This window comes from Oncorhynchus tshawytscha, linkage group LG13 (genome assembly GCF_018296145.1).
Source record: "Oncorhynchus tshawytscha isolate Ot180627B linkage group LG13, Otsh_v2.0, whole genome shotgun sequence".
NCBI lineage: Eukaryota > Metazoa > Chordata > Actinopteri > Salmoniformes > Salmonidae > Oncorhynchus > Oncorhynchus tshawytscha.
The window spans coordinates 18,483,514-18,497,090 of NC_056441.1; the positions used below are offsets into that span (position 1 = coordinate 18,483,514).

Genomic DNA, 13,577 nt, shown 5'->3' on the forward strand with positions numbered 1-13,577 from the left:
AGATTTTGCTTAAATATATCCACATAATTTTGCTACCTCATGATGCCATCTATTTTGTGAAGTGCTCCAGTCCCTCCTGCAGCAAAGCACCCCCACAACATGATGCTGCCACCCCCGTGCTACACGGTTGGGATGGTGATCTTCGGCTTGCAAGCCTCCCCCTTTTTCCTCCAAACATAACGATGGTCATTATGGCCAAACAGTTATATTTTTGTTTCATCAGACCAGAGGACATTTCTCCAAAAAGTACGATCTTTATCCCCATGGGCAGTTGCAAACCATAGTCTGTCTTTTTATGGCGGATTTGGAGCAGTGGCTTCTTCCTTGCTGAGTGGCCTTTCAGGTTATGTGATATAGGACTCGTTTCACTGTGGATATAGATACTTTTGTACCTGTTTCCTTCAGCATCTTCACAAGGTCCTTTGCTGTTGTTCTGGGACTGATTCGCACATTTCCACCAAAGTATGTTCATCCATAGGAGACAGAATGCGTCTCCTTCCTGAGCGGTATGATGGCTGTGTGGTTCCATGGTGTTTATACTTGCGTACTATTGTTTGTACAGATGAACATGGCACCTCCAGGCGTTTGGAAATTGCTCCCAAGGATGAACCAAACCTTTTCTGATTTCTTTTGATTTCCCCATGATGTCGAGCAAAGAGGCACTGAGTTTGAAGGAAGGCATTGAAATACACCCACAGGTACACCTCCAATTGACTCAAATTATGTCAAATCAAATCAAATTTTATTTGTCACATACACATGGTTAGCAGATGTTAATGCGAGTGTAGCGAAATGCTTGTGCTTCTAGTTCCGACAATGCAGTAATAACCAACAAGTAATCTAACTAACAATTCCAAAACTACTGTCTTATACACAGTGTAAGGGGATAAAGAATATGTACATAAGGATATATGAATGAGTGATGGTACAGAGGAGCATAGGCAAGATACAGTAGATGGTATCGAGTACAGTATATACATATGAGATGAGTATGTAAACAAAGTGGCATAGTTAAAGTGGCTAGTGATACATGTATTACATAAGGATGCAGTCGATGATATAGAGTACAGTATATACGTATGCATATGAGATGAATAATGTAGGGTAAGTAACATTATATAAGGTAGCATTGTTTAAAGTGGCTAGTGATATATTTACATTTCCCATCAATTCCCATTATTAAAGTGGCTGGAGTTGAGTCAGTGTCAGTGTCAGTGTGTTGGCAGCAGCCACTCAATGTTAGTGGTGGCTGTTTAACAGTCTGATGGCCTTGAGATAGAAGCTGTTTTTCAGTCTCTCGCTCCCAGCTTTGATGCACCTGTACTGACCTCGCCTTCTGGATGATAGCGGGGTGAACAGGCAGTTGTTTGGGTGGTTGATGTCCTTGATGATCTTTATGGCCTTCCTGTAACATCGGGTGGTGTAGGTGTCCTGGAGGGCAGGTAGTTTGCCCCCGGTGATGCGTTGTGCAGACCTCACTACCCTCTGGAGAGCCTTACGGTTGTGGGCGGAGCAGTTGCCGTACCAGGCGGTGATACAGCCCGCCAGGATGCTCTCGATTGTGCATCTGTAGAAGTTTGTGAGTGCTTTTGGTGACAAGCCGAATTTCTTCAGCCTCCTGAGGTTGAAGAGGCGCTGCTGCACCTTCTTCACGATGCTGTCTGTGTGAGTGGACCAATTCAGTTTGTCTGTGATGTGTATGCTGAGGAACTTAAAACTTGCTACCCTCTCCACTACTGTTCCATCGATGTGGATAGGGGGGTGTTCCCTCTGCTGTTTCCTGAAGTCCACAATCATCTCCTTAGTTTTGTTGACGTTGAGTGTGAGGTTATTTTCCTGACACCACACTCCGAGGGCCCTCACCTCCTCCCTGTAGGCCGTCTCGTCGTTGTTGGTAATCAAGCCTACCACTGTTGTGTCGTCCGCAAACTTGATGATTGAGTTGGAGGCGTGCGTGGCCACGCAGTCGTGGGTGAACAGGGAGTACAGGAGAGGGCTCAGAACACACCCTTGTGGGGCCCCAGTGTTGAGGATCAGCGGGGTGGAGATGTTGTTGCCTACCCTCACCACCTGGGGGCGGCCCGTCAGGAAGTCCAGTACCCAGTTGCACAGGGCGGGGTCGAGACCCAGGGTCTCGAGCTTGATGACGAGCTTGGAGGGTACTATGGTGTTGAATGCCGAGCTGTAGTCGATGAACAGCATTCTCACATAGGTATTCCTCTTGTCCAGATGGGTTAGGGCAGTGTGCAGCGTGGTTGAGATTGCATCGTCTGTGGACCTATTTGGGCGGTAAACAAATTGGAGTTGGTCTAGGGTGTCAGGTAGGGTGGAGGTGATATGGTCCTTGACTAGTCTCTCAAAGCACTTCATGATGACGGAAGTGAGTGCTACGGGGCGGTAGTCGTTTAGCTCAGTTACCTTAGCTTTCTTGGGAACAGGAACAATGGTGGCCCTCTTGAAGCATGTGGGAACAGCAGACTGGTATAGGGATTGATTGAATATGTCCGTAAACACACCGGCCAGCTGGTCTGCGCATGCTCTGAGGGCGCGGCTGGGGATGCCGTCTGGGCCTGCAGCCTTGCGAGGGTTAACACGTTTAAATGTCTTACTCACCTCGGCTGCAGTGAAGGAGAGTCCGCATGTTTTCGTTGCAGGCTGTGTCAGTGGCACTGTATTGTCCTCAAAGCGGGCAAAAAAGTTATTTAGTCTGCCTGGGAGCAAGACATCCTGGTCCGTGACTGGGCTGGATTTCTTCTTGTAGTCCGTGATTGACTGTAGACCCTGCCACATGCCTCTTGTGTCTGAGCCGTTGAATTGAGATTCTACTTTGTCTCTACTGACGCTTAGCTTGTTTGATAGCCTTGCGGAGGGAATAGCTGCACTGTTTGTATTCGGTCATGTTACCAGTCACCTTGCCCTGATTAAAAGCAGTGGTTCGCGCTTTCAGTTTCACGCGAATGCTGCCATCAATCCACGGTTTCTGGTTAGGGAATGTTTTAATCGTTGCTATGGGAACGACATCTTCAACGCACGTTCTAATGAACTCGCACACCGAATCAGCGTATTCGTCAATATTGTTATCTGACGCAATACGAAACATATCCCAGTCCACGTGATGGAAGCAGTCTTGGAGTGTGGAGTCAGCTTGGTCGGACCAGCGTTGGACAGACCTCAGCGTGGGAGCCTCTTGTTTTAGTTTCTGTCTGTAGGCAGGGATCAACAAAATGCAGTCGTGGTCAGCTTTTCCGAAAGGAGGGCGGGGCAAGGCCTTATATGCGTCGCGGAAGTTAGAGTAACAATGATCCAAGGTTTTTCCACCCCTGGTTGCGCAATCAATATGCTGATAAAATTTAGGGAGTCTTGTTTTCAGATTAGCCTTGTTAAAATCCCCAGCTACAATGAATGCAGCCTCCGGATAAATGGATTCCAGTTTGCAAAGAGTCAAATAAAGTTCGTTCAGAGCCATCGATGTGTCTGCTTGGGGGGGGATATATACGGCTGTGATTATAATCGAACTAGCCTATCAGAAGCTTCTAAAGCCATGACATCATTTTCTGGAATTTTCTAAGCTGTTTAAAGGCACAGTCAACTTAGTGTATGTAAACTTCTGACCAACTGGAATTGTGATACAGTGAATTATAAGTGAAATAATCTGTCTGTAAACAATTGTTGGAAAAATGACTTGTGTCATGCACAAGGTAGATGTCCTAACTGACTTGCCAAAACTATAGTTTGTTAACAAGACATTTGTGGAGTGGTTGAAAAACGAGTTTTAATGACTTCAACCTAAGTGTATTTAAACTTCCAACTTCAACCGTGTACCCACCCAATAGAATCCCCATATTTTAACGATGACAGCTTCTCCATCCTAGAGGGGGAGATGAACCATTTTCAGGCCCAGGGACATGTACTAGTCTGTGGCGACCTAAATTCCAGAACTGGACAAGAACCTGAAACTCTCAGCACACAGGGGACAAACACCTTCTGGAGGTGACAGGATTCCCTCCCCCATATGCACCCCTAGACACAATTATGACAACATAACCAACAAAAAGGGGTCACAACTCTTGCAGCTCTGTTGGATGCTGGGACTCCTATGGTAGGTACACCTATAGCTCATCTCTTGGCAGTAGTACTGTAAACTACTTTATCACTGACCTCAACGCAGAGTCACTTAGAGCATTCACAGGCAGTCTACTAGAATCTGAAGTCAAATGTCTACTGTTTGCTGATGATCTGGTGCTTCTGTCCCCAACCAAGGAGGGTCTACAGCAGCCCCTAGATCTTCTGCACAGATTCTGGGCCCCGACAGTAAATCTCAGTAACACAAAAATAATGGTGTTTCAAAAAAGGTCCAGTTGCCAGGACCACAAATACAAATTCCATCTAGACACCGTTGCCCTAGAGCACACAAAAAACCATACATACCTCTGCCTAAACATCAGTGCCACAGGTAAATTCCACAAAGCTGTGAACGACCTGAGACAAGGCAAGAAGGGCATTCTATGCCATCAAAAGGAACATAAAATTTGACATTAAATTTTTTAACTTTATTTAACTAGGCAAGTCAGTTAAGAACAAATTCTTATTTTCAATGACAGCCTAGGAACAGTGGGTTAACTGCCTGTTCAGGGGCAGAACGACAGATTTGTACCTTGTCAGCTGGGGGGTTTGAACTTGCAACATTCTGGTTACTAGTCCAACACTCTAACCACTAGGCTACCCTGCTGCCCGACATACCAATAGGATCTGGCAAAAAATACTCAAATCAGTTATAGAACCCATTGCTCTTTACGGTTGTGAGGTCTGGGGTCCGCTCACCAGCCAAGAATTCACAAAATGGGACAAACACCAAACTGAGACTCTGCAGAATTAGGCTGATACCCGAAAATCATCCAAATCCCAAAAAGAGCTGTTAAATTCTACAACCACCTAAAAGGTAGTGATTCCCAAACCTTCCATAGCAAAACCATCACCTACAAGACATGAACCTGGAGAAGAGTCCCCTTAAGCAAGCTGGTTCTGGGGCTCTGTTCACAAACACAAACAGACCCACAGAGCCCCAGGACAGCAACACAATTAGAACCAACCATATCATGAGAAACAAAAAGATTATTACTTGACACATTGGAAAGAATTTACAAAAAAACAGAGTGAACTAGAATGCTATTTGTCCCTAAACAGAGAGTACACAGTGGTAGAATACCGGACCACTGTGACTGACCCAAAATTAAGGAAAGCTTTGACTATGTACAGACTCAGTGAGCATGGCCTTGCTATTGCGAGAGGCCACCGTAGGCATACCTGGCTCTCAAGAGAAGACAGGCTATGTGCACACTGCCCACAAAATGATGTGGAAACTGAGCTGCACTTCCTAACCTCCTGCCAAATGTATGACCATATTAAAGACACATATTTCCCTCAGATTACACAGACCCACAAAGAATTCAAAACCAATCCAATTTTGACAAACTCCCATATCTATTGGGTGAAATACCACAGTGTGCCATTACAGCAGCAAGATGTTATTTCACTTTTGTTTATTATCTAGTTCACTTGCTTTGGCAATATAAACATATGTTTACCATGCCAATAAAGCACTTAAATTGAAATTTAATTGAGAGAGAAGAGCGAGAGAGATAGAACAGCCAAGGTACATTCATGTTGATGAATGAGAGGTTAAAGATGTACAGGGATAAAGAGGAATGGGTAAGTAAGGAGTGTGTTGTAAAGGGTTAATTGACATGACCCCACCACCCTGATCCCCCTCTCTCCTACCTGGGGTCCTGTGATGCCGATGAAGCCCTGTGGCCCAGGAGGACCAGGAGGACCTGGTTGTCCCGGAGCCCCCTGGAACACACACACACACACACACACACACACACACACACACACACACACACACGCACACACACACTGAGCGAACCACACAGCATTGGCAGGCACCATTCGTAGCCTAATTGTTCCAACAACAAACAAATATTCAGTTAATATGACACAAGAGAAAACCAAGAGGCAGACATGGCTAGTAGATGACATAGAGATCAGACCTGCCACGTGTTTCCTCCCATAGTTCCTGGTGCTCCCTGCAAGGCAAGAGTAGTCAAATTCAGAGCACATCATCAGCAGATAATATGTGTTCAAACACTGACACCGTGCAGTGAAAAATAATCCTGCAGATGAACTCAAAACCAGTTAAAAGAGAGCTGAGTGTGTGTGTGTGTATGTGTGAGTGAGTGTGTCCCCTGCAGAGAGATAACTACCCTGAAGTTGAACTCAAAACAAGTTTAAGATGACCACGTTGTGGCATGTGTGTGTGTACTGTATGCATGGATCTGTGTGTGCATGTTGACCTAGCCATACTCACCGGTCCACCTGTTCCTGCGTATGGAGGGCTGATACAGTTACAGTCTCCAGGTTCACCCTGAAAACACAGACCTCTCATAGATCACACAGAGAAGCTGTGAAATAACCAGTGGCGTGTATTCATTGATGCCGTGGGAAGACAGACTTCCCCCCCCAAAAAAATTGACCAACAAAAAACAAAAAACAATATATAAAATAAATGTATCTTTTGAAAATCTAAATAATTTATTTTGACTCTGTGATTCATCATTTTCCTTCAATTAGCAAGAGGCTGAATGTATCTCACTGGAGAAAGCATCTGAATGAGTGAAACAGAGCCCCTCTGTCTCAGTATGTGTACCCCACCTCTCTAATGCTGTTTGGTCAGAAAGAGTATGACATTGTTGCCGCCCATAACATTGAATGCAAGGGAAGCCAGCGAGCATTTGGACTCCCTTGATAAAAAAAGGTTAAATAATAGCTAATCAGTTGAGCTAAACTGAGTGAGTATCAAGGGAAGACATTTTGGATTTGTCTTCACATCAACCACATCAAAAGCAAAATATAATTTACGGAAAATAAGTATATTGTTGAATCTCATAGGACCATGCCCCAGGACTACCTGACATGATGACTCCTTGCTGTCCCCAGTCCACCTGGCCATGCTGCTGCTCCAGTTTCAACTTCCACCTGACTGTGCTGCTGCTCCAGTTTCAACTGTTCTGCCTTATTATTATTCGACCATGCTGGTCATTTATGAACATTTGAACATCTTGGCCATGTTCTGTTATAATCTCCACCCGGCACAGCCAGAAGAGGACTGGCCACCCCACATAGCCTGGTTCCTCTCTAGGTTTCTTCCTAGGTTTTGGCCTTTCTAGGGAGTTTTTCCTAGCCACCGTGCTTCTACACCTGCATTGCTTGCTGTTTGGGGTTTTAGGCTGGGTTTCTGTACAGCACTTTGAGATATCAGCTGATGTACGAAGGGCTATATAAATAAATTTGATTTGATTTGTTTCCTCCAGTGGCTAGCCAGCTAGCTAAAATCAGCCCTTTCCTAAATTAGCCACTAGGGATTTGGACTTGGTTCCTAATTCTCTGTACTGGCCAATGATTATAACTGTGATTCTGATCTAATCATAAATTCATACATTGTGCCCCTGATCTGAGAGGATGGAAGTTCAGCATGTAGGTAGATGTAGGCTAATGTTAACTAGCTGGCTAATCATTGCCCATGAATGGAAGTTAGGCTAGCGAGCAAGCATTTTAGCAAGGTAGCCTAGCAAAACTAAAATTGTGTACTGTATGACAGAGTACTAGACCGTTTTGCCAACATGAAAGAGAGGAGGATGGCATTGGCTTTTCTCTACAAGTAGGGTGAGCCACTTCATATTGAGCTCACGTTGATTGGACTAAATTGTCTTTGGCATCTTTTAGTTGCCACTGTATTAGGCTAAGCTCAGGTTATTTGATGATGTTGAAGTTGACATGGTGCTGGACTAGCAGAAACAGATCCTGTTTTCTTTTCTGGTAACTCTCTGTGGTTCTAAATCAATAGTTGTTAAGTATTCTGAAAATGTCGGAAACATTAATAACTTGCTTGAACATGCTGTAGGTCATGTAACTGTTTGTTAGAGGCAATATGCTTTGTGGACTTCACAGAACAGACGCTGCTCTCCAGTTTTGTGATGAAACAAAGTTGACGTGGAATTTATTCTGCTACTGTGTCTTCTTATTCATATTTCAATAATCCTAGTCCTGTTCAGTTGGTCTGATGGTAGCTCTAATTAATAATCCTAGTCCTGTTCAGTTGGTCTGATGGTAGCTCTAATTAATAATCCTAGTCCTGTTCAGTTGGTCTGATGGTAGCTCTAATTAATAATCCTAGTCCTGTTCAGTTGGTCTGATGGTAGCACTAATTAATAATCCTAGTCCTGTTCAGTTGGTCTGATGATAGCTCTAATTAATGATCCTAGTCCTGTTCAGTTGGTCTGATGGTAGCACTAATTAATAATCCTAGTCCTGTTCAGTTGGGTCTGACGGTAGCACTAATTAATAATCCTAGTCCTGTTCAGTTGGTCTGATGGTAGCACTAATTAATAATCCTAGTCCTGTTCAGTTGGTCTGATGGTAGCACTAATTAATATCCCTAGTCCTGTTCAGTTGGTCTGATGGTAGCACTAATTAATAATCCTAGTCCTGTTCAGTTGGTCTGATGGTAGCACTAATTAATAATCCTAGCCCTGTTCAGTTGGTCTGATGGTAGCACTAATTAATAATCCTAGTCCTGTTCAGTTGGTCTGATGGTAGCACTAATTAATAATCCTAGTCCTGTTCAGTTGGTCTGATGGTAGCACTAATTAATAATCCTAGTCCTGTTCAGTTGGTCTGATGGTAGCACTAATTAATAATCCTAGTTCTGTTCAGTTGGTCTGATGGTAGCACTAATTAATAATCCTAGTCCTGTTCAGTTGGTCTGATGGTAGCTCTAATTAATAATCCTAGTCCTGTTCAGTTGGTCTGATGGTAGCACTAATTAATAATCCTAGTCCTGTTCAGTTGGTCTGATGGTAGCTCTAATTAATAATCCTAGTCCTGTTCAGTTGGTCTGATGGTAGCACTAATTAATAATCCTAGTCCTGTTCAGTTGGTCTGATGGTAGCACTAATTAATAATCCTAGTCCTGTTCTTAAAGCTCCTTTACTTCCCTTGTCTATTTGGATCCCACACACTTGTCACCTCCTCTGCTACTCTGTCTGTGCCTTGAGGGTGTGTGTGTGTGTTTGTGTGCGTGTAAGCATCTGCCTATGTGTGTGTGTGTGTGTGTGTGCTGGTGAAGCATCCCCAGTGATTACCATCTGTTACCCCCTGCCTCCAAACCTCTTAATCTTCAGAAATGCTAGGTTTACCTTGTCCCCCTTGGCTCCGTCAGTTCCCTGCAAGACAGAACACACACACACACACACACACACACACACACACACACACACACACACACACACACACACACAGTTAGTGTGGCCTTGTCATTGCAGACGATAAAGCTTGCAAGGAAAGTAGTCAGGAGCAGAGAGGGGCGACAGGAGACACTATGGCTCTGTTATGGATTGAGGCGGCCTTCATTTGCTATTAGACTAAATATAATCATCTTTAAACTTTAAAAACACTGACTCTGAGTCTGTAGAAACTAGTGATCTTAGCTCACACACTATTACACAGTACTATGAAAGGTATACAATTCACACTGATTACACAATTCCAATACTATGTGACTGTGTTGTGTTTTCAATGTGACGCCACTCACATCTCTTCCATCAGCTCCTGGGATTCCATTGGATCCACCTTTGCCGTCTTTACCCTGGGTTGGGAATGGGATAAGTATGGAGGCAGCAATCACTCAATGGCTTTGACTAGAGTTAATACACATATGCATGCACACACACACACACACACACACACACACACACACACACACACACACACACACACACACACACACACACACACACACACACACACAAATCTCTTACCTGGGGTCCTGTAACACCTACACCCATGGGCCCCTGTGGCCCTGGAGGCCCCTCCTCTCCTTTAGGACCCTGTGAAAAGCAAATACATACACACAAGAATGAGAACTTTGTGGCTGTGTGTGTGTTTATGTGTTGATGCACGTATAATGTATGTATGTGTGTGTGTGTGTGTGTGTGTGTGTGTGTGTGTGCGTGTACCATGTCCCCAGCAGGCCCAACTGGTCCAGTAAGTCCTCTAATTCCCTGAGGACCCTGTAGAGGAGCAGCATGATGCAAATTAACATGATAGAAGGAGACTACAGAGACCATTATACAGTACATACTAGAGGCAATCATATTTAATATGTATTTCATCATTATTTCATCTAATATTTTTTGGACTTACTGCCACCCCTGGTAAGCCTCTGGGTCCTTCTGCTCCCTGAAAATAGAAGAGAGAGAGAGAGCGAGAGAGCGAGAGAAAGGTTTAAAGAGATGGGTGGTGAGTTGAGCTTAGAGACAAACAGATGATTCATCAACAGTAGAACAATGGCTGAACCTTCATGAACAAGTCTGGATATTGTCTTCCTCATTCCATCTCTCATTCCCATCACACATGCTCTCGTTGCTTTGTGTGTATGTGTCTCGTGTGTGCGCGTGAGTTTGTGTGTGTGTTTGTACACAAACCTGCATGTGTGTGTATTCAGTATATCTGACTAACTTACACTTGAGGAATGTTAGCATGTTGATGCAGACTGTGAGCATGTTGATCCTGAAGGAATGTTAGCATGTTGATTCAGAAGAAATGTTAACATGTTGATGCAGACTGTTAGCATGTGGATCCTGAAGGAATGTTAACATGTTGACCCAGAAGGAATCTTAGAATGTTGACCCAGAAGGAATGTTAACACGTTGTCCCAGAAGGACTGTTAACATGTTGACCCAGAAGGAATGTTAACATGTTGACCCAGAAGGAATGTTAGAATGTTGACCCAGAAGGAATGTTCGAATGTTGACCCAGAAGGAATGATAAAATGTTGACCCAGAAGGAATGTTAACATGTCGACCCAGAAGGAATGTTAGAATGTTGACCCAGAGGAATGTTAACATGCGGACCCAGAAGGAATGTTAGAATGTTGATCCAGAAGGAATGTTAACATGTTGACCCAGAATGAATGTTAGAATGTTGATCCAGAAAGAATGTTAGAATGTTGACCCAGAAGGAATGTTAACATGTCGACCCAGAGGGAATGTTAGAATGTTGACCCAGAAGGAATGTTAGAATGTTGACCCAGAGGAATGTTAACATGCGGACCCAGAAGGAATGTTAGAATGTTGATCCAGAAGGAATGTTAACATGTTGACCCAGAATGAATGTTAGAATGTTGATCCAGAAAGAATGTTAGAATGTCGATCCAGAAGGAATGTTAGCATGTTGATCCAGAAGGAATGTTAGAATGTTGATCCAGAAGGAATGTTGATCCAAATGATGTGGAAACAACATTTACTCAACCAGCCCAGTGAATATGTGGGTAATAAAAGTGTAATGTAAGTATGGGAAAGCTTCAGAAAAACAGCACCAAAAATGTATTTTGAGGTGAGCTATCTCTTCAATGTTTACGAGTCAAACTCATTCCACGGTGGGTCGAGTGTCTGTGGTTTTCGCTTCTCCCTTGTACTTGATTGATGAATTCTTTGGACACTGTGTTAACTAACCTCCAAACGAGCTTCAATGCCATACAACTCTCCTTCCATGGCCTCCAACTGCTCTTAAACCCTAGTGAAACTAAATGCATGCTTTTCAACCGTTCGCTGCCCGCACCCGCCCACCCGACTAGCATCACTACTCTGTACGGTTCTGACTTACAATATGTGGACACTACAAATACCTAGGTGTCTGGCTAGACTGTAAACTCTCCTTCCAGACTTATATTAAAAATCTCCAATCCAAAATTACATCTAGAATCGGCTTCCTATTTCGCAACAAAACCTCCTTCACTCACGCCGCCAAACATACCCTCGTGAAACTAACTATCCTACCGATCCTCGACTTCGGCGATGTCATTTACAAAATAGCTTCCAACACTCTACTCAGCAAACTGGATGCAGTCTATCACAGTGCCATCCGTTTTGTCACCAAAGCCCCCTATACCACCCACCACTGCAACCTGTATGCTCTAGTCGACTGGCCCTCGCTACATATTCGTCACCAGACCCACTGGCTCCAGGTCATCTATATGTTTATGCTAGGTCAAGCTCCGCCTTATCTCAGCTCACTGGTCATGATAACAGCACCCACACGTAGCACGAGCTCCAGCAGGTATATCTCACTGGTCATCCCCAAAGCCAACACCTTTGGCTGCCCTTCCTTCCAGTTCTCAGCTGCCAGTGACTGGAACGAATTGCAAAAATCGCTGAAGCTGGAGACTTTTATTTCCCTCACTAACTTTAAACATCAGCTGTCTGAGCAGCTAACCGATCACTGCAGCTGTACATAGCCCATCTGTAAATAGCCCACCCAATCTACCTATCTCATCCCCATATTGTTTTTATTTACTTTTCTGCTCTTTTGCACACCAGTATTTCTACTTGCAAATCACCATCTGCTCATCTATGACTCCAGTGTTATTTGATAAATTGTAATTACTCTGGCCAATTTATTGTCTACCTCCTCACGCCATTAGCACACACTGTATATAGACTTAATTGTTTTCTATTGTGTTATTGACTGTACGCTTGTTTATTCCATCTGTAACTCTGTGTTGTTGTTTGTGTCGCACTGCTTTGCTTTATCTTGGCCAGTTGTAAATGAGAACTTGTTCTCAACTAGCCTACCTGGTTAAATAAAGGTGAAATAAAAAATAAATAAAAATAAGGTCACTGATTAGTAAAGAACTCCCCTCACCTGGTTGTCTAGGTCTTAATTGAAAGGAAAACCCCAAAACCATTAACCACTAGGCCCTCCATGGAATGAGTTTGACACACCTGACCTAGATGTTCAAAAAAATGTCTTACCTGAGGTCCTGGGATGCCCATCCCTTCAACTCCTGGGTCACCCTACAGGGAGCAGCACAGACACACACACTGAGTCAGCACAGCCACACACACTGAGTCAGCACAGCCACACACACTGAGTCAGCACAGCCACACATACTGAGTCAGCACAGCCACACACACTGAGTCAGCACAGACACACACACGGAGTCAGCACAGACACACACACACTGAGTCAGCACAGACACACACACTGAGTCAGCCACTAGTGCAATTCACACCGATCCTTGTACGTGTGCATGGCAAATGATCATACTGTACCTGGCTTCCTTTTGGTCCTATAGGCCCTTGGACACCGGGAAGTCCTGGTTTGCCCTGGTAGATGGAGAGATAGAAAGACAAAATAGAGAAGACAAATAAAGAGTGTGTCACAAGTTTGGACACACTCAGCACTCATTAAAGTTGTTATTCTATTTTTGTATTCTATTTTCTACATTGTAGAATAATAGTGAAGAAATAAAAACTATTAAATAACACATATGGAATCATGTAGTAACAAAAAAAGTGTTAAACATCAAAATATATTTTATATTTGAGATTCTTCAAAGTAGCCACTCTTGCATTGATGACAGCTTGCACACTCTTGGCATTCTCTCAACAAGCTTCATGAGGTAGTCACTTGGAATGCATTTCAATTAACTTCTTGGTGACAGGGGGGCAGTATTGAGT

At 43.8% G+C, this 13,577-nt stretch overlaps 1 protein-coding gene across 8 annotated transcripts in view; it reads right to left on the reverse strand.

Annotated features, from left to right (window-relative positions):
• LOC112264430 (collagen alpha-1(XVI) chain-like) overlaps nucleotides 1-13,577 on the reverse strand; it is a 112,553-nt gene that overhangs the window by 23,793 nt on the left and 75,183 nt on the right. For all 8 annotated transcript variants that reach the window (XM_042295284.1, XM_042295289.1, XM_042295286.1 and 5 more), the window contains 10 exons: nucleotides 13,170-13,223; nucleotides 12,870-12,911; nucleotides 10,261-10,296; nucleotides 10,074-10,127; nucleotides 9,876-9,944; nucleotides 9,650-9,703; nucleotides 9,255-9,281; nucleotides 6,368-6,424; nucleotides 6,051-6,086; nucleotides 5,779-5,850 (listed from right to left, as the gene is read on the reverse strand). In XM_042295284.1, coding sequence (XP_042151218.1) covers nucleotides 5,779-5,850; nucleotides 6,051-6,086; nucleotides 6,368-6,424; nucleotides 9,255-9,281; nucleotides 9,650-9,703; nucleotides 9,876-9,944; nucleotides 10,074-10,127; nucleotides 10,261-10,296; nucleotides 12,870-12,911; nucleotides 13,170-13,223 — 501 coding nt within the window. The remainder of the gene's footprint in view (nucleotides 1-5,778; nucleotides 5,851-6,050; nucleotides 6,087-6,367; nucleotides 6,425-9,254; nucleotides 9,282-9,649; nucleotides 9,704-9,875; nucleotides 9,945-10,073; nucleotides 10,128-10,260; nucleotides 10,297-12,869; nucleotides 12,912-13,169; nucleotides 13,224-13,577) is intronic.